Raw genomic sequence first — 18,199 nt, 5'->3', positions numbered from 1 at the left:
GATCCCTCTGCGAAACTCTGCAATCTCTACAGATGGAAGCTCTGATAGCTGAAAAATATTGTCCATGGCAACCATGAAATTGTAGTCTGGCAACATCTGAAGGATTGCCCTTGCTCTATGCTTCTGCTGTTGTCTTGAGGGACTGAATTTCCTCATCTGCTGATATGTCACCTGCATAAGAATGTTGCTTGGACCATATAGTGCAGTATGGCCAACTCAGCCTGTCATGGCTGGTAGTCATTGATGCACCTCTGCTCTTCTATTAAAGTGCCCAGCCCTCCCCTTAAAGTCTGCACTGGCTTCCTATCTGCTACCGGGCCAGATTCAAGTTTCTTGTGCTGCTGTATAAAGTCCCCAAATTACTTAGGCCCAGGGTGCTTCTTGCCCTGTACAAGTCAATCACTGAGTTCATCTTTGGGGGAGAGCACTATTTGTGGTCCTCCATGGACCAAAAGCACAACTCGCACCAACAAGAAATCATGCCTTCAGTGTTGAGGAGCCGTTTTTGTGGAACTCGCTCCCACTATAAGTCAGACAGGCACTGTCCCCGTTTCATTTTAGGAGGACTTTGCACATGGATGCTTCTCTGATGTTTTAAAATATTTGTGATGTTCGTTGTTCCGTGTGCTCTGAGTGGATATGAGAATTTGCCTTATACTGAGTCAGACCATCAAGCTCAGCATTGTTTCTGCACTGACTGGCAGTGGCTTTCCAGGGTTTCGGGCAGGGAATGTTCCCAGCCCAACCTGGAGATTGGACACGGGACCTTCTGCACACAAAACAGATGCTCAGCCACTGAGCTTTGTTACGGTGAGGTATTTTGCGTTTAACTTTCCTTCCCCCTCTTTACTCCCCCTACTCAGTGCCAGAGCTCAAAGAGCAAATCCAAGCCTGGATGAGAGACAAACAGAACACTGACCATTGAGGACCCTTCTCCTGCCTGGCAGCACACATGCCAAGGTCAACTGTGAAGAGCAGGACGAAGGGGATTGAGGCGTGGGGGGTGTGCTGATTCTTTTGGAAGTGGAAGCTGGCTGGGCTGGAGCTCACACAGTGCCTGTTGCTGCTGCTGCTGCTGCTGCTCCTGCTGCTGCTGCAAAACGACATAAAAGCATGTGGATGAAGAGAAGGAACAACAAAAATTTTAAAAAGCAGCTTAATTCTTGTACATATATTTAAGTGATCAAACACGCCGGTCGATAACGTTGTGGGGGATAAGTTTAGGAAGCTGGCTCTTGTTATGAGGCAAAAATCCTCTGACATCTCATAATTGGGGTTTATACAGCTTGAATTCCTTTTTTTAAAATAAAAAAAAAAAACCTGGAAGACATGTGGATCAGGGAAGCAAAACCCTCAACATGTTGTGTTGTTTTTGTTTTAAAAATATTGCCAGGTCTCCGTTAATTTGATTGTGGTTGAAACCTTGAACATTTTGCTGCTAAAGTGACCCCCATCACACGTAAACATTTTCTTTTCTTCCCTGTTAACTTTTCCTACACTACCCTCTCCGTTTTTTTTCTGTAATGTGAAGCAAATGTTCCCTGTATATTAAAAAAAAAATTTCCTTCTCTAGCCCCAAGAGAACATAATCTTGAAAAGATAAGTGTGCCTGCAACAAGTGTTAATCTTGGGGAGGGAATCATATTTTTCTATTACACATATTCATTTATTTTTATTTGGTCAGCCATACATGAGAAGAGTAATCCACAGTGGCAGATTTCCTTTTCTCTCCCCCGCTGCCCCTGCCTTTTTCTTTTCTTTTTGCACATTGGATTTTTGTCTTTTGGGAGACGCTTAAACGCTTTAGGGGTTTTTTTGTTTTGTTTTTAAAGCCAGAGATCTAATAAGCTAAATGATGATGATTCTGAGTCTTTTAAGAGCTTGTCTCCCAAGCGGGGCAGATCATTTTAAGTCTCAGCACCTACCAGTGAAGGCAGGAATATCCATTTTTATGTTGCGTACCAGTTTTGTATCCATGGCTTGGCCTTACCAAAGCAAAAAAACAAAAAAAGGGTGCAGAAAAAAAATGTAGACTTGCTTTTTTTTTTTAAGAAAAACACAGAAACTATATAAAAAAGACGAAACATTTTTGTATGACTGCCCCCTGCTTAAAGATACTTGAATTTCCTTTTTAAAAAGGATTTGAAACCACAGTGTTTAAAAAAAAAAGCCTGAAAAGAAATGTTTTCTTTTTTCTTTTTCTTTCTTTTTCTTTTTGCTGACAGTGTCCTCTGTTCAGTTCCTGATTCTTGAACTACAATAAATGGTGATACACATTCACAATAACCCTTCAGTGTGTATGTCTCCTTCACATATGTTGTGTGCATGCTGCAGGCGGGTGGTTGTGTGGGCTGCTGAATCAGAGTTGGAAATGTGCTTGTTTGACTTTAGTACAGTCGTACCTTGGAAGTCGAAAGGAATCCGTTCCAGAAGTCCATTTGACATCCAAAACGTTCAGAAACCAAGGTGCGGCTTCTGATTGGCTGCAGGAAGCTCCGGAAGCCCCGTAGGACATTTGCCTTCCAAAAATAGTTCACAAACCGGAACAGTCGCTTCTGGGTTTGCGGCGTTCGGGAGCCAAAACGTTCGAGAACTAAGCTGTCTGAAAACCAAGGTATGACTATATAATATTTCTTATTTATTTATTACTTGCCCTTCATTCTAAGGTCCCAGGGTGGATTCTGACACTAAAACACAGTATTTCAAACAGCTTATTATTTACAGTCACAAAAATAAGGTGGGACCTAAAAAACAGGCCGCTCACATATCAAAAGCCAGGGTAAAGAAGGTGTGTGTTCAGCATTTTCTGGAAGCTGTGTAATGATGGTGCCAGACACACCTCTGTGTGGATACAGCCCTGTTTTGATTTGCAAATCAAATCAAATCTAGATATACTATCTTCCATAGTATATCACTTTCAAATTTTAAAAAATGAAGCAGTTTGTAAGTTCTTATAATAATAAACCTGTGACTTGAAGGGTTGACATCGTCTGCTCCCTATTTATAAATTGAAAAATCAAATACCACACTTAAAATTATTCCCCTCATTAGCCATTCTGCTGGTATTGGTTTATTTTTAAAAAATCATTACCTGTTTATTCACCACTAGTAGGCCCAAAGCAGGATACAGTGTCAATGGGACACAATTTTAAAGCATGCCAGTGCAAGTAGATAAATAGGTACCATTGCAGCGGGAAGGTAAACACTGTTTCCATGCACTCTGGCTTCTGTCACAGTGTCCCATTGCGCCAGAAGTGGTTTAGTCCTGCTGGCCACATGACCTGGAAAGCTGTCTGTGGACAAATGCTGGCTCCCTCGGCCTGAAAGCGAGATGAGTGCCGCAACCTCAGTTGTCTTTGACTGGACTTAACTGTCCGGGGGTCCTTTACCTTTACAATGTCAAAGCACAATGGAATACATTTAATAGATTAGATTGATAAAACACATCAGCCTAAACAGAATCAGCATATCCCTTTCATATTGAGGTGACCAACCTATGTTCCATTCTAACTTAATGGGTTCAGGGCAAGCAAGCAGCCGGTGTAAATTACTCTGCACAAAACAAACATCATTTTAAAATCAGAAGTGCATGATGCACATCCAACATGAAATGTCACCACAATGAGGAAAATCCTAAGAGATGGGATTTCTTAGTTACTGAACCTGTGCTCTGGAATTTGCTTGCCCCTCTCTTAGGATCCCATCTCTTGGGATGGAGAGATGTGTTTGGGTGTAAAAATATGTGGCTTCTGCATGGATTGAATGCAGCTTACTGAACAGAGGTAAGAGTCCTGTCGCCTGCTGCTGAACCCACACTTGATTCTGGCCACAATCACCACTAGTATGTGGCTCCTAGAAGCTTCTCCACAAGTGAATGTGGCCCTCAGGCTTTTAAAGAAGGTTCCCCACCCTGATCTTGAGAGCCCAACTTTGTTTTGAAATCTCAGCAACTCTGTGAGAAATACGTTTTTGAAACCCCAATCTCCCCCAACCACTTAAAGGGCAAATTAATCACAGCTGTCCCAAGCTAAGCTGAGTGTTTAGCAAAAAGGATCTGTTCCCTGGATAGAGTTCTGGGATGGACAGCAGCCACAAATCAATAGGCAGGCTAAAATAGAAACCAAGACGCCATACATTTTTAAAGGGGCGCAGCCATAGCTTTAGATTATACAGCAGAGTTCCTGAACAAAGCCTGCTTTAATATTCATATGAAGAAAAGAGTTATGAGCATGGCAGAGAGTAAAATGCCAGCTTGCTGGATCTGAGGAACAGTCCTTGAAATGGGCAGTAAGCCCCTTCTCTTCTGTAGGGGCAAGTGCTTACAAAATATGGGTAACAAGTTTCTTCAATCACTGGAAACTCCTGGTGCGTCACATGTATTATGTCAAATGTTTTAGCGTGGTATTTCTCAAACAGGACTTACCAGTGGGCCTTGACCCACTTTCAGAGGAAATAGCAATAAAAACAATACAATAACCCCACCCATCTGGCTGGGTTGCCAGAGTTGGAACAAAGTTAGAAAGTGAAATAAAGGGTCATTATTACCATTATCAATTGAATGAAATTGTTATTATCATTCATAATAAACAAGCATGACAGAAAGAAAGGGGTAAGAGGGAAGCTGTTATAGGAAGAGGGATGAACTGGGGGTGGGTGGAGATAAGGTACAAGTTGAATATGAAAGAAGAATGGGAGAAGAAATTGCAGAAGATAGGTATATGTATTTTAGGAGTCCTGTGGGGTGGGTGGTAAGGGGAAAATAAAAAGTTGTCTCCATTTAGAGCCTCTACATCAGCAAACTTGCCTAAACTCGGGAGGCTTATACTGACCTTAAATAAAGCTGAGCTGTGGAGCTACTTGCCACAACGAAAATGCCATGGTGAAGGAATTTCCAGATATAGGTTAGATACCGCTAGAAAGCAATGTCAGTAATGGCCAGCTGATTTTGGCCAACTCTGCTTCCATCTGCCACCATTTCTGTCCTCTCAAGTGGGCCCTGGTGTTAGAAAGTCTGATAACCCCTAGTCTAACGCTTTTAATCCCAATAATTTAGAGGCAGGCAGAAACACCAGAAAAACTAATAGGAGAAAAAAAAGATACAAAACACTAGGTACTAAAAAAATGAAATTACTGTATCCTTGCTTAACACTCAGCTATCAAACGCTAGACGTTGTTGAGTGGGGTTGATCTCTCTCTTGGTTACATACTTTTGTTTCCCTGCTTCCAGCTACTATATAGTTATAACACCTGACATGTCATGTTCCATGAGATAAAGAGAGCTGCCTCCAGGATACATCTGATTGTTAGTGGGACAAGGATTTCAAGATGAGTCTAATTGTAAGAGGCAGGAGGGCAGCTAAGATGAACTAGCAAGCAGTCTACTCTCTCCCATGACCCCACATGCCTCAAAAAGCATGTGATTTGCTACAGAGATGAACAAACAGGGCCCACAGGAGTACTAAATCAAACCAGATGGCCCCCTAGTTGCTTACCAAGGTTGCATACACACCATACATTTAAGGCACATCACTCTCTCCCAAACACTGTAATCCTGGGAACTGTGGTTACCCCTTAAACTACAGTTCCCATGTTTATGATTATTATTTAGTAGGCAGCCATGTGTTTTAAATTTACAGTGTGTATGTAGCCCTAGAGGCAAGAAGCATGTAGCAGAAACTGGGTTGTCTCCAGTGTTAATCCTATATAGAGTAGATCCACTGAAATCAATTGATATTATTAAGGGCCCATCCATACTTGCAAAGAAGTCCTGTACCTGGAAAGTGTTGGTGCAGGGGGGGGGGAATAGGTATAAAACAATAATTCACTGGATGTCAGGATCCAGGTTTGGAGCAAGTACTCTTTGGTGACAGAACCCCAGCAGATATTTAAAATCACAAAAGATGCAGCAAAGTAAAGTGCAGAAATATAGGCTGTTAGACCTTGTGAGTTCCAAAACTCTCCAGCATAGGAAAAGACCACACATTTAGTAAATAAAATAATGGTTTACTTACAAACTCACCAAAGGTTATGTTTGTGTGCTTTTCCATACATCAGTCAGAAAGGTTGCACAGGCAGTAAAACTTAGTTTAGTTGCAAAGTGGTGAAAGTTCCTAAATTATTGGTATAGGAACTCAACAGTGGTTTGTGAGAGCCATGTGGTCTGAGCTTGGAGCAACCAACTCAGACCTCCTCACATGTTGAGCTCAGGTAGGCTGAAGGAGAACGAAAGCTTTATTACCTAATCCCTTCCAAGGTGACCTAAACTTGGCAAGACAGCTTACTCTATGGTCTTAACCCCTTTATGCATTGATAGACTTAAGCATTATTGATTATATGAGGCTGGTTATCCCACAGAAAGCATGGGTCCAAGCAGTTTTCCACTTGTTCCATGCTTTCTAGAGACAGGAGGTCTGAGTGGTTTTCTGTTTGCCCTGCTGCTTCCCCTGGGAAACTGCACTCTTTACCACTGAATCAGAGCAAATGTCAATCAAGGAAAACCCAGTTGATGTTTGCTTTGATTCAGTGGTAAAGATCAAGCTTCTCTGGAGGAAAGCAGTGGGGTAAGCAGAAATGTGGGCAAGCCCTAATTCAGATTAATTTCAATGGGTCTGTTCTGAGTAGGACCTAAGTTGGAAACAACCCATATTAAGCTGTCATATGTCAAGAGAAATCAAAATAATGGGGGAAATCTGGAGGGTACACAAAACTATTTTATTGGTACATCACATTTTTAAATATTAAAGGACATTTACAAAAATACCACTCTGTTCTGTGGTGTGCTTGAAACCTGAAGTATATTTTGATATGCAGTGAGCCAATAAAATATTTATTTTACCCATGCCCTTCAGATTTTATCTTCTTCCCATTTCATTCCCCACCCCCCTCAGGTCATTGGTTCATTCAGCCCTGGGATGGGAATTGTATGGCCCTCCAGATGTTACTGGACTTCAACCAGTGGCGTAGGGTGGGTGGTCAGCACCTGGGGCAAGGCAAGTAATTTGCGCCCCCTAACCCGTGGATTTGCGCCCCCTAACCCGTGGATTTGTGCCCCCTAACTCCCAGATGTTGCGCCCGGTGCGGCCGGGCCCCCCCTGCACCCCCCACGCTACGCCACTGACTTCAACTCCCATCATCTCAGAGCTTTAGCTCCACTGGTTGGAACTGATAGAAGCTGGAATCTAACAACATCTGGAGAGGCGCAGGCGCCCCGTTTCTCCTGCATCTTAGGAAAAGACCATTGCTGCCTATCTGATGCTGTCTTACCCTTTTAACTCAAGGATGAGGAACCCCTTTCAACTGGAGGGCTAGGTTAAACTGTAGTCAGCCCTCCGTGGGCCACATTTGACTGGTGGACAGAATCAATCACCTGCCAATAACTCAGGTAGATTCAACCCCACCTAAAAGCAGTGCAGCTTGCATTCAACATCCATTCGAACGATGCCAACCAGGAGCCACATTTCAGAGAGCAGTGTGTGCTCCCAATTCTTCCCTCGCAAGGACGGTTTGCATTTGGTACCATTTAAATTGTTTGGCAGGCATCAGATCCACTTGGGGGGATCTGATCGGGATCCAATGTTTAAACCTGGCATCCAATGCAAACTTCACTTGGAAAGGAACAACAAATGGGATCAAGCATAGACAAAACAGGTCAAATTAAGCCTGGTTAGGTCCACAGGCCAGAACTTCTTAACTAATTCTCATCTTAACCTAGGACATTCAGCATACAATGGTGGTTTCCCTCCAAAATCACCTGAGTACCTTCAACCATTTATTTAAATTTTCTGCATAGTGGAGATGGGGAGAGGGTTTACTTTCTTTCCATTAATCACATCCCCAGCACCTTATGGAGGGCGATTAATACCATGAGTGGTGCTACGCGTGGGCATAGCCAGAGAGGGGCAGGGGGTGCAGCTCCCGCCCCCCGATCAAGTAAGTAAGTAAGTAAGTAAATAAATAAATAAATAAATAAATAAATAAAAACTTAACTAACTGACCAGTTGTGTCACAGATAGCTCAGTTCTGCTCCCAACAAAAGTCCTGCCCCCCCCCAAAAATACTGGCTATGCCCATGGTGTTATCAGGGGGGAAATGGGGGGCACAGAAAGGGCTGAGTATATGTTAATGACAGTTCAGCAATGGGGTGGTGAGCAACCTCCTTGCTTTGGGGAGCCACTTGTCCCCCTTTTGGCACTGCCTTATGTAGATCACTCCACTAGCCACAGCCATGCCCTCACCATGCTCTTCCCTTCCTAATTTACATTTTGTTATCAGCCCCTTTATAATATTTATTGCATCCTCATCATTTGCTTTTGCTTATCTGAAAGCCACTTGGGCCAGTCACTCTCTCAGCCTAACCAACCTTACAGAGTGGTCCTGAGGATGAAACGGGTGTAATCATCCTGAACCAACAAAAATGTGTGGTAATTTAATGTGTGGTAATTTAATCTTAATCCAGTTAAAAGCTGTAAGTTTTTTTTTAAATAGGTATGCTTGAAGGGGCATTAGAGGAAAGAATGGTGATATTTATTTTTTAGACCTCTTGCAACCTCTGCTTTAGTTTTTCTTCCCAATCTTCGTCTCCCAAGGTTGCTTCACACATTTACACAGTAGAAAACTTGGGATTGGTTCCAAGTGTACTAGGGAGGGCAGGAGCCTCAGAAAACTCGTGTGTCCTGTACAGCCCCTCTCTATGACAGCAAACACAGTTCCTGCATTCACACGTTCATTTTTACACGTGTGCGTGGAGGGGTAACTTGTGAACTGGTAGTCCTCCTTTCGCCCTTCCTCTGAGAACCTCTCAGCCTTTATCTTCCTAAAACGTCTGAATCCCTTTGATAAAACTCGGCTTCCCCAGTAGATTGGTGACTTAGAGCTCTCCCTTCTATGTCTCTCTCAAGAAAAAGCACAATCTTCCACCGAATTTCCCCTCCACTGAGGTAAAAAAAAAAAGGACAAGCATCTACTGTATGAGTGAACTCCATCGCCTCCCTTTTTATAGCTCCCTGCGGAAGGCTCCGTCATCGGCTTACTTTCTCCCTCCGCAAGAGGGAGCACCCGCGTATTCCTACGCAGCCGCCGAAAGGACTCCTGAGGAACATTCTTAGGACAGAGCTCTGAGACAGATAGAGAAATAATTCCTTTTTCGAACGCTAATTGGCTGCCTCCGCCGCTGCCGTCCCACCTTCGCGATGCCTTTCCTTAATTGGATTGGCCGAGAGGCACCCCGAGATTGGCAGGTGAATCCTTTCCACAGACCCCTCCCACCTCGGCTTGAGGACAGACAGCTCAAGCCGCCTATCGGCTTCCGCATTCGCCCGGCGAGCCGACATCTCCCCGCGTCTGATTGGAGGGCGTCGAGCGGGTACGGGGGCGGAGCCTTCCCCTCTGGGTGGAGGGAATCGATTCCAGCCCCTTCTCTCGCCAGTGTAGCCGCGACGCTCCTGTCAGGCGGCTCGTTCCCTCTTGTTATCCTCGCCCTTTTCTCTCTCCCCTCTCCCCGCCCCGCCGCCGCTCCTCTCTGTGATGCCGCTCTTCCCCGGTCTGGGGGCTCCGTGATGGGGCTGGGCGGCCTCTGTCCCGCTGGCTTCGTCGCCGCTCGTTGTCCCCCGCCAGGCTGCTGATTTGACGGCGGCGCCGGTGTCGCCTCCGCCCTTGACTGCACTGAGGTAAAAGGGGTGGGGGTGACGGGCGGTTGTTGGTCACGTGAGAGGGTGGGGGAAGGGAGGGAAAAGAGCTGGTGGGGGGAGGGGCCCATCCTTGAAGCCTCCCTCCCCCCCTTTCCTTTTCATCCATATGGTCTCAATCCCCACCCCGGCTTCCCCCTCCCCACCCCGCCCTGTCCCCAAATTCTCCATTGGGGCTGTGGCTCCGCGGTCGGGGCATCTGCCTCAAAAAGGGCCAAAGCCCTTGGCAGCATCTCCAGGTAGGGCTGGCCTGTCTTTCAACACTCTCCCCGGGAGAGTTGCTGCCAGTCGGAGCGGGGAATACTGAGCTGCTGGGCCAAATGGCCTGACTCAGAAGTATAAAGCAGCTTCCTATGTGGGCGGCCACCTACCCCCCCCCAAAAAAGCCACCCAGCAAGGGATAATGTAGGTGGATCTGCATGTGTGGGAAGGGGCTTGCCATTTCTCCCCCCACCCCAAATTATCCTCTGTCTCTCCCCCTCATCCTTGCCCTGTCTTTCCTCCAACTGTTTTAAGGCCCCCCCAATTGAAGGGGTCAGATGGATGGAGGGATGGGGTACACAAAGGTGGATATGGTTGATCCCTGGGTTGGTCTGGTGATGACACCCCACTCCTTCCATATTAATCTATATGGGGGGGTTTCTCCCCGGCAAACATATGACCCCAAGTGACATCCAAGAGGATGGTGGCCATAGTGTGATTAGTATTAGTAGTGAAATGATAATAGTTGTTAATAATAATTAATGATCATGGTTTTCATACTGCCTTTCATATTGCCACTTGCAAACATCAGAGGCATAATAAAATATAATCATCTCAATATAAGATGTAGTAATAACAAATTAATATTAAGTATAATCATGTATTTGGCTTTTAAACCATCTTTTTCCTCCCCCCCCCGAGTGTTAGGGTCTGGAATACATACATATGTTACAAATGACCTTTCATTTTTGCCTCTTTTAAGTAGGTGTTAGCTCCTCCGATGGCTTACACTCCAGTAAGTGCAAGAGGAGGCCGTTCTTTAACCTTTAAATTCAAAATACCTGTGCTCCAAAGATATTGTTGGATCCTAGCTGGCTGAGGCATTTAGGGGGTGGGAATCTCTATGGGATGTGTCATTGGGAGAATGGGGGCAGAGGTGTGTGTATGATAATAGCACATAATTTATGCATATAGCTGTGTATATATACAGGGTATGGATTAAGTATGCCTAAGTGTATCACTAACTCACAGGATTGTGTGCTGAACTGCAGGATACAGACATAGCTAGAAACTAAAAACCTCTTTAAATTCCTAGCAGTTAGAAGACTGTGATTTTCCAGCCCTGATATATCTGTGCAGCTAAACAAATAAACATGTCTCTTGTATACTGTATATTTATTGTAATCAGCAATTTCCTTGCACTCTTCTCCCTCTCCTTTGAGCAGACTAGGAACAACCCCGTCATCCTATTGACTTCTTTTCCTTTGCCAGTTCCAGTTTTTCTCCCTGCCCCCCCCAGTCAATTCCAAATGGAGATTCCTTACAGTCCCCCCTTCTTATTACTAATTCCAAGTTCCTCCTAGAGGCATTTTTATATTGGGACCATACATAGTTTGAGATCTCTTGATTGCCTGGTCTCTAAATATTCACAGAGAATGCCTCTCAATCTAGCCAAATTTGAATCATCTTTCTTTTTTCTTTATTTATCTCCCTCTCTCCAATCCCCCCCCCCCCGCTTCCCTAGTGACATCTAATTTAAGATCCCAACAACATAACCATCATAGGAAGTTGCTGTGATGGTGGTTGTCAGTGACACCCCTCAAAATAAAGCACTTATACTTCATAGCTCCCTAGCTCCATCACAGATATATTTTGTGAATCTCTGCAAATCTCGGTAACTACTTCCCTCAATAAAGAAATCCCTTTGAATCTCAGCCCCCCCATCTCCATCAGTTCTGCCTCCAGTTTCCCCACTGTGAATGCTCTGAGAGAACCCTCTCCTGAGTGGGACCCGTAGCCTCATATTTATTTTAAGAGAGCAGTTTTCAATGTTTGCATCCTTTTTCGCTGAAGCTCTGTTGCAGCTTCATCTTTTAAGCAGGGCGGGGTTTGAAGCAAAATTCTCCTTCATTCTATATTAATTTCTGTCTCTACCCCAACCCCAATTTCCTACAGCAGTGAATTGTTTGGGAAATGCAGGAACCTCTGTGTTTGTCTTTTCCCTACCTCTCCCCCCAGCTTTTCCTCTTCTCTGCCATAAACAGCTGCCGTTTTGTTTTGATGCGTTTCCCCACCCCCCTTTCCTCTATATCCAGCACAGCACAATTACGGGGCAGCCATATTGGGATGATGATCCGACAGTCCTCTAGGAGCTTAATCAGGGATGGGGCAGAAGGTCAAAAAATACTGTTTTGGAATTGATGGCTTTAGTGCAAATGCTCACCGGGTTTCATGGAGTTGTCTGCTAATTGTCATGGCCTGCTTGCATCTTCATAGTTGTGTCTGTACCTGCTCAAGTCGAATTTTCGAGGGTGGGGTTGTAGGACTCTGTGAGTTGCCTTTTTATGTTGTACATCTCTCTCTGTGTATTATATTATGTAATATTTCTTACTGTGAAATTTGGTATTTCTCTGTATGGAGCAGAGATTTTAAAGCTTTTGCCCTAGTCCTTCCACCCTCCTCTTCCTTTTGTCTCCATCTTACTGGCTGCACACAGTGACTGCTGTGAATTTTTATTTATTATAAAGTGCTAAGTGGATATTCAACTCTATAGAAATATATGATGACGATGGAAGGTATTTAAGTGTCCCTGTCATACAGCTTCCATAGCTGTAGGAGTATGAAGGAAAAAATGTGGTTTTGTGACTGATGCCTAACTTGATAGCATTCAGATGCTTGGTACTGCTGCTTTCATTTACATTTAAAACGGTTACCAGTCTGTATTAAGATGATAGACACCAGGCCTCTGCCTGTCTCTTTCCCTGTTACAGAACGTAAAATTTTACACATACTCTCTATGAGTATTCACACATACTGTCTCTGTCCTGGATGCTTCTAAGTTAACTTTGCATACATTAATCTCTGACCTGGTTTCAGTTGTCATCTTAGTCATGGTGAGATTTTTGTCGAAGGTGGTCAGATTTTAATTCAAAAGGTAACATGCATTGCCCTTAACAGTTTTAAAGGCCAGCTTTGGCTTCCCATTAATTTAGCCGTCTGGTATGTGGAGCTTTTATATGGTTGTGTGTACTGTGTGCTAAGGAAACACAGAAAACACATGAAGCCAATCAAAAATATTTGCTTGGGTTTGTTTCAGATAATATTCCTGGAATTAATTCCACCCAATGATTTGGTATTTGTCTGGCAGGGACTAGGATGGAAGATGCAACAGAAAAAGTGGAGGGCATGAAGATAGAGGTGTGGTACCCAGCAGGCCTGAGTAGCCTTTTTGAGAGGTTTAGTCCTCCAGTAGAAGTGATGGTTAATTGTTTTGCTGAACTAGCTGTAAAGTTTTTGCCAACTCTGCTAGAAAAAGCTTTTGGACTCCTGCATTCCTGGCCAGCCAGGGGCCCTTTGGGATTTTTGAAAGGTCGTTACATTTTGATCTGAGTATTAAGCCGAGAGGTGCAAAATAAGTCAAATGGTTTAAAATGTAGTCACCATTAAAATGGCCACAAACCTGGACGGCTTTAAAAGGGGATCAAGCAGACTCATGGAGAATAATAGCCACTAGTCATGGTGATATTGCCTCCATTATTGGAGGTGGTATGCCTCTGAATGCCAGTTGCTGGGGTTCGCGATTGGGAAAGTACCTTTATGTACATGTCCCACTTGTGGGCTCCTCATTGGCATCTATGAGAACAAAATGCTAGACTAGTTGGGCCTTTGGTCTGATCTAGCAGGTCTCCCCTGTTCTTACACACAGGCACACTCAATAATCTAAGCTGGTGCTAATCATTACATATAATAGTAGTGAATCCCTAAGAAGCCCTAAGATATGTCCTGAACCTATTACTGGTCACTGAGTGACCCTTAGTTCTAGTTTTATATGAGAGGGAGGACAAAAACGTCTCTCCACTGGGAACATACATGAAACGGATGAAGAACCTGTCACCCTCTAAATGTTGGACTTCCAATTCGCATCAGCCCCAGCCAGCATGACCAGTGGTCAAGGCTGTTGGGAGTTGGAGTTCCAACAAACTGTGGAGGGCACCACGTTTTCCATCCTTAGACTAGTATCTGGCCAGTCTGTCATTTGTGTTTTTTTTAAGTTTTAGCCTCTGCTGGTCTCTCATGTTCAGAATGGAATGTCGCTGTCAGTTTTTGAGTTGGGAAGTATATAACAAACAACAACAACAACAACAACAACAACAACAATTTATTTATACCCCGCCCATCTGGCTGGGCCTCCCCAGCCACTCTGGGTGGCTTCCAACCAAATATCAAAATACAGTAATATATCAAAATACAGTAATATATACTTCATAATGTATTCTTTTCCTCCCCCATCAAAAAATGAAAAAAAGAGAAAAAGTTACATGCATTGGGAAGCAGACACAAAGTGGTTTCATCCTATTGTGCGGGGTGGGGAGTGTGGCTCACCCTTTGTGATTCAGTTTATAAACTGGAACATAGGAAGCTACTTTACACCAGTCAGTTTATTTGTAAATCTAGCCTAGTATTGGCTACATTGGCTGGTAGATGTGTCTCAGGTAGAAAGTCTTTCCTGTCACCTCCTCTTGACATCCTTTTAACTGGTAATTCCAGAGATTGCATCTGGGACCTTTTCACACAAAGCAGGTGCTCAACCTCTGAACTTTAGTTTGCCAGTTGTCAGATGACTTTGATAGCTGCTTCCTTAGGCAAACAACTTTAACACCTTTTACAAGGTGTTGTGAGGCTGGAGGCTGTGCCTTACTTGTGTGAAACCTTTTTAGTTCCATATATCACTTAAACACAGATGAAAGTACCCAAGCTTCATTATTGCACCTTTTCAAATTGCATCAGTAATTAATGTGTTTTGCTGAAAATGCTCCTAACAACTGGGATGTAGGGAATAATAATAATAATAATAATAATAATAATAATAATAATAATAATAATATACCACCATTTGAAGATCACGGGGGGGGGGGTTCACAACATAAAAATACAAAACAAGAACACAAAATACATAATGAAACCAAAATAAACCAATAACCCCCCCTCCCAGAAACACATTTAAAAGACCATGGAATGTTAATCAGTCAAAAGACTGGTAACAGAGAAATGCTTTTGCCTGGTAATGTAATGAAGGTAGAAGGCAAGCCCCCCTGGGGAGAGCATTCCACAAATGGGGAGCCACCGCAGAAAAGGCCCATTCTTATGTTGCCACCCTCTGTACCTCTTGTGAAGGAGGCAGATGAAGAAAGGGCCTCAGTTGATGGTCTCAGTGTCTGACTTGGTTTATATGAGAATAGGTGGTCCTTGAGGTATTGCTGTCCTGAGCTGTTTAAGGCTTTTTAGGTCAAAAGCAGCACTTTGAACTGGGCCCAGAAACTAATTGGCAGCCAGTGCAGTCAGGTCAAGATCAGTGTAATATGCTGAAATCGTCTTGCCCTGGTGAGCAACCTGGCTACCGGATTCTGCACCAGCTGAAGTTTCTGAATCATCTTCAGAGGCAGCCCCGCGTATAAATGTGTTGCAGTAATGTAACTTAGAGGTTACCAGAGCATAGATGACAGTTGTTAGGCTATCCCTGTCCAGATATTGGCACAGCTGGGCCATTAGCCGAAGCTGATGGAAGGCACCCTGTGCCACTAAGGCCGCCTGAGCCTCAAGTGACAACAAAGGATCCAGAAGTACCCCCAGGCTGTGTACCTGCTCCTTCAGAGGGAGTGTAACCTCATCAAGAGCAGGCAACCTACCATTCATCTGGTCTAGGGTACTGCCCACTGGATTCAGCTTCAGTTTGTTGGCTCGCATCCAAGTCATGACCGAGGCCAGACAATGGTACTGCCACACCTGCAGATGTAAAGGAGAAGTAGATTACAGGTTGCCTTCCCATCCTGCAGCTGTCAACTTTTCTTTCTCTGGTGCCTAAAATTGTTTTCTGAGAGACAGTTGTGTCTCTCAGAAGGACAGGCCTAAATAGTCAGAATTACTGTTTTTTGTTTAGTGGCTTTTAGTCTAGTTCCTTTAAAAATCTTTTTTCCCTTCTAACAAGACTCTGGAACACTCTGTTCAGCAGCCTATTCCATTTTTCAGTGGTTTCGTCATCTGCACAGGCATTAAAGCAGCACTTCAGATGGCAGTGTGTGAGCTTACTAAAGAAGGCTTGTTCAGAAGAATGGTGTATTGAAATGTTGTTTCCCAGCATGCTTATTTAGTCAGGCTACACATTTTGCATATTGAAGTCAGAGAGAGGATTAAATTGGGCAAGTGTGCCCCCAATCTCACGTTTGACCTCTCAATAAATTGGCCCGTCTCTTTAAAAACAAATACACCCAGCAAACACAAAACACTGACTGTTTTGCTCCTTCCATGTTCTCTGTTCTGAGATTTTTCATTCTAAAGTGATGGTGCCTGTTCAAGAGAGAAGGAACACAATACCTGAATCATGCGATGGAGTAAAGCAGAAAAAAGTCTGTTACAAGTGTGCATAAGAGCAAAAGAAGAGTCTGGTGGATCAGGCCAATGGCCAGTGTTAGAAATTAGCCAGGCACCAGGCACATTTTGTGACTGGTGCAGGTCCAATTGTGACCATGTGGAGATCTCTGGATGCCAGGTTGGCGACTCACATCTCCATCTGGTTGGCTGTTCTAACTTTCTTAAGCAGGTAAGCCAGGCATGGCGAAACTTGGCCCTCCAGCTGTTTTGGGACTACAATTCCCATCATCCCTGACCACTGGTCCTGTTAGCTAGCGATGATGGGAGTTGTAGCCCCAAAACAGCTGGAGGGCCAAGTTTGGCCATGCCTGAGGTAAGCAGAACAGCTTATTTATTGCATTTATATCCCACCTTTTCTTCTGCAAGGAGTATATGGTTCACCCCCTTCTCAGTTAACCTCACAGGTCATAGGGCTGTGGCTGGCCCAAGTGAGCTTCATGACTGAGTGGGGATTTGAACCCTGGCCTCCCAGGTCCTAGTCTGACACTAACCACTACTCCACACTGATTTCCTAGAGTCCTTCTGCTATGAGGCAGCTATATAAGTTAAGTAGGTAAATTAATATGAGGAAAACAAAACATCACTTAGAAAAAGATCTGAATTGTTTTCCATGAAGCTTGAATTTATGTTATTCTGGATTGTTTTATTTGATGTTTCAATGTGTTGTAAACCATTTTGAGATTTTGTTTTCTTTAAAATATCAAGCGGTATAATAATGAAATTATTCTTATTATTAACAACAACAACAACAAATCCCATTGTAAAAAGCACGCCTAGAAATTCTGTGTGGTGACTGCAACCTAGAACCAGATGCCAATGGGATGTATGCACACAGGATTCAAGCAAGATTCAAGCAAGATTCAAGCAAGATTCAAGCATTCTTTCTTCCTGTGATTTCCAATAACTCCTATTCAGAAGCATTAGTGCCTCTAACTTTGGAGGCAGAGCACAGCCATTATGGCTAGTAGCCTTCAATAGTCCTCCTCCATGACTTTGTCTTGTTTGTGTGGTATGAATCCATTGAATTATATCCAAGTTTGAAGAACAGACCAGCTTGGTAACTGTGGTGCACAGTAAACCAGAGGTGTGAGATCCATCGCTTTCCAGATGTTGCTGGACTCCAATTCCACCATCCCTGACAATGGTCATTCTGACTGAGGCTGGTGGGAGTTGGAGTCCAACAACATCTGCAGTGAGGAATCTCATAAATGAAGTAGCTTTGAATGAGTAAATGCTGGATTTTCTCATTCTGTTGGAGGCTGTGCTATCCTCTGATTCTTTAGCAAAATTACCAGTGTAACGCAATCTATTACGGTAGAGATGAGATTTATTATTGGAAAGAGCAGTTTTAGTCATCAGTATGCAATCCCTGCTCAAGGATGAGGAAGGCTGTATCTTCTTTGTGGTGTAAGGAGCTACAAAAGGACACTTAAGTTGAGGATTCCAAAGTACTTAATGTACCTTCTATGATATTACCAGAAGTTTTTTGTCCATTAATCCAAAGTGCTTTTAGTTCTGTTCCAAGACAGCTGAATTGATGATAATGAAAGACTGTAGAAGGCAAAGGTTGTACAGTATTGCAGTATTAACATTCATGCATCTCTGCTGTCTTCATCTCTTGGTTTGTAACTTAACGGATTTTTGAAGACACACCTACAAGCTAATATGTAACTTTCTTGTTTTGATGTGGCATGAGGAATTGTGAGTTAGCTAGCAGCCAATACTCGTTTTGTTTGGTGGGTGGGGGAAATGGCCTGTCTCCTAAATGTATAGCTACTGTGAGATATAATAGTTGTCCAGTTAGCTATACTACTCAACAGTGGCCAAATACCTGACTAATAAGATGACACATCCAATTCCTTTATTTCACCATGCAGCCTGTCTTC

General features: G+C 43.7%; 2 protein-coding genes across 22 annotated transcripts in view; both read left to right on the top strand.

Annotated features, from left to right (window-relative positions):
• UBE4B (ubiquitination factor E4B) overlaps positions 1-2,286 on the top strand; it is a 67,598-nt gene extending 65,312 nt beyond the window's left edge. For all 5 annotated transcript variants that reach the window (XM_083512842.1, XM_083512841.1, XM_083512839.1 and 2 more), the window contains one exon: positions 864-2,286. In XM_083512842.1, the coding sequence (XP_083368968.1) occupies positions 864-925 (62 nt within the window). In that variant the 3' untranslated portion in view covers positions 926-2,286. The remainder of the gene's footprint in view (positions 1-863) is intronic.
• Positions 2,287-9,346: 7,060 nt separating this feature from the next.
• KIF1B (kinesin family member 1B) overlaps positions 9,347-18,199 on the top strand; it is a 134,550-nt gene continuing 125,697 nt past the window's right edge. For 5 of the 17 annotated variants that reach the window (XM_083512781.1, XM_083512778.1, XM_083512780.1 and 2 more), the window contains exon 1: positions 9,390-9,665. The gene's annotated coding sequence lies outside the window, so the exon portion shown is untranslated. Of the gene's footprint in view, positions 9,666-18,199 lie in introns of all 17 variants that reach the window. The other 12 variants (XR_014528383.1, XM_083512784.1, XM_083512774.1 and 9 more) reach the window with 4 other exon arrangements.

Source organism: Podarcis liolepis, assembly GCF_965112155.1.
Source record: "Podarcis liolepis genome assembly, chromosome: 7".
NCBI lineage: Eukaryota > Metazoa > Chordata > Lepidosauria > Squamata > Lacertidae > Podarcis > Podarcis liolepis.
Note: the sequence above shows the minus strand (reverse complement) of the source record. Positions and strands in the feature narration are given on the sequence as shown.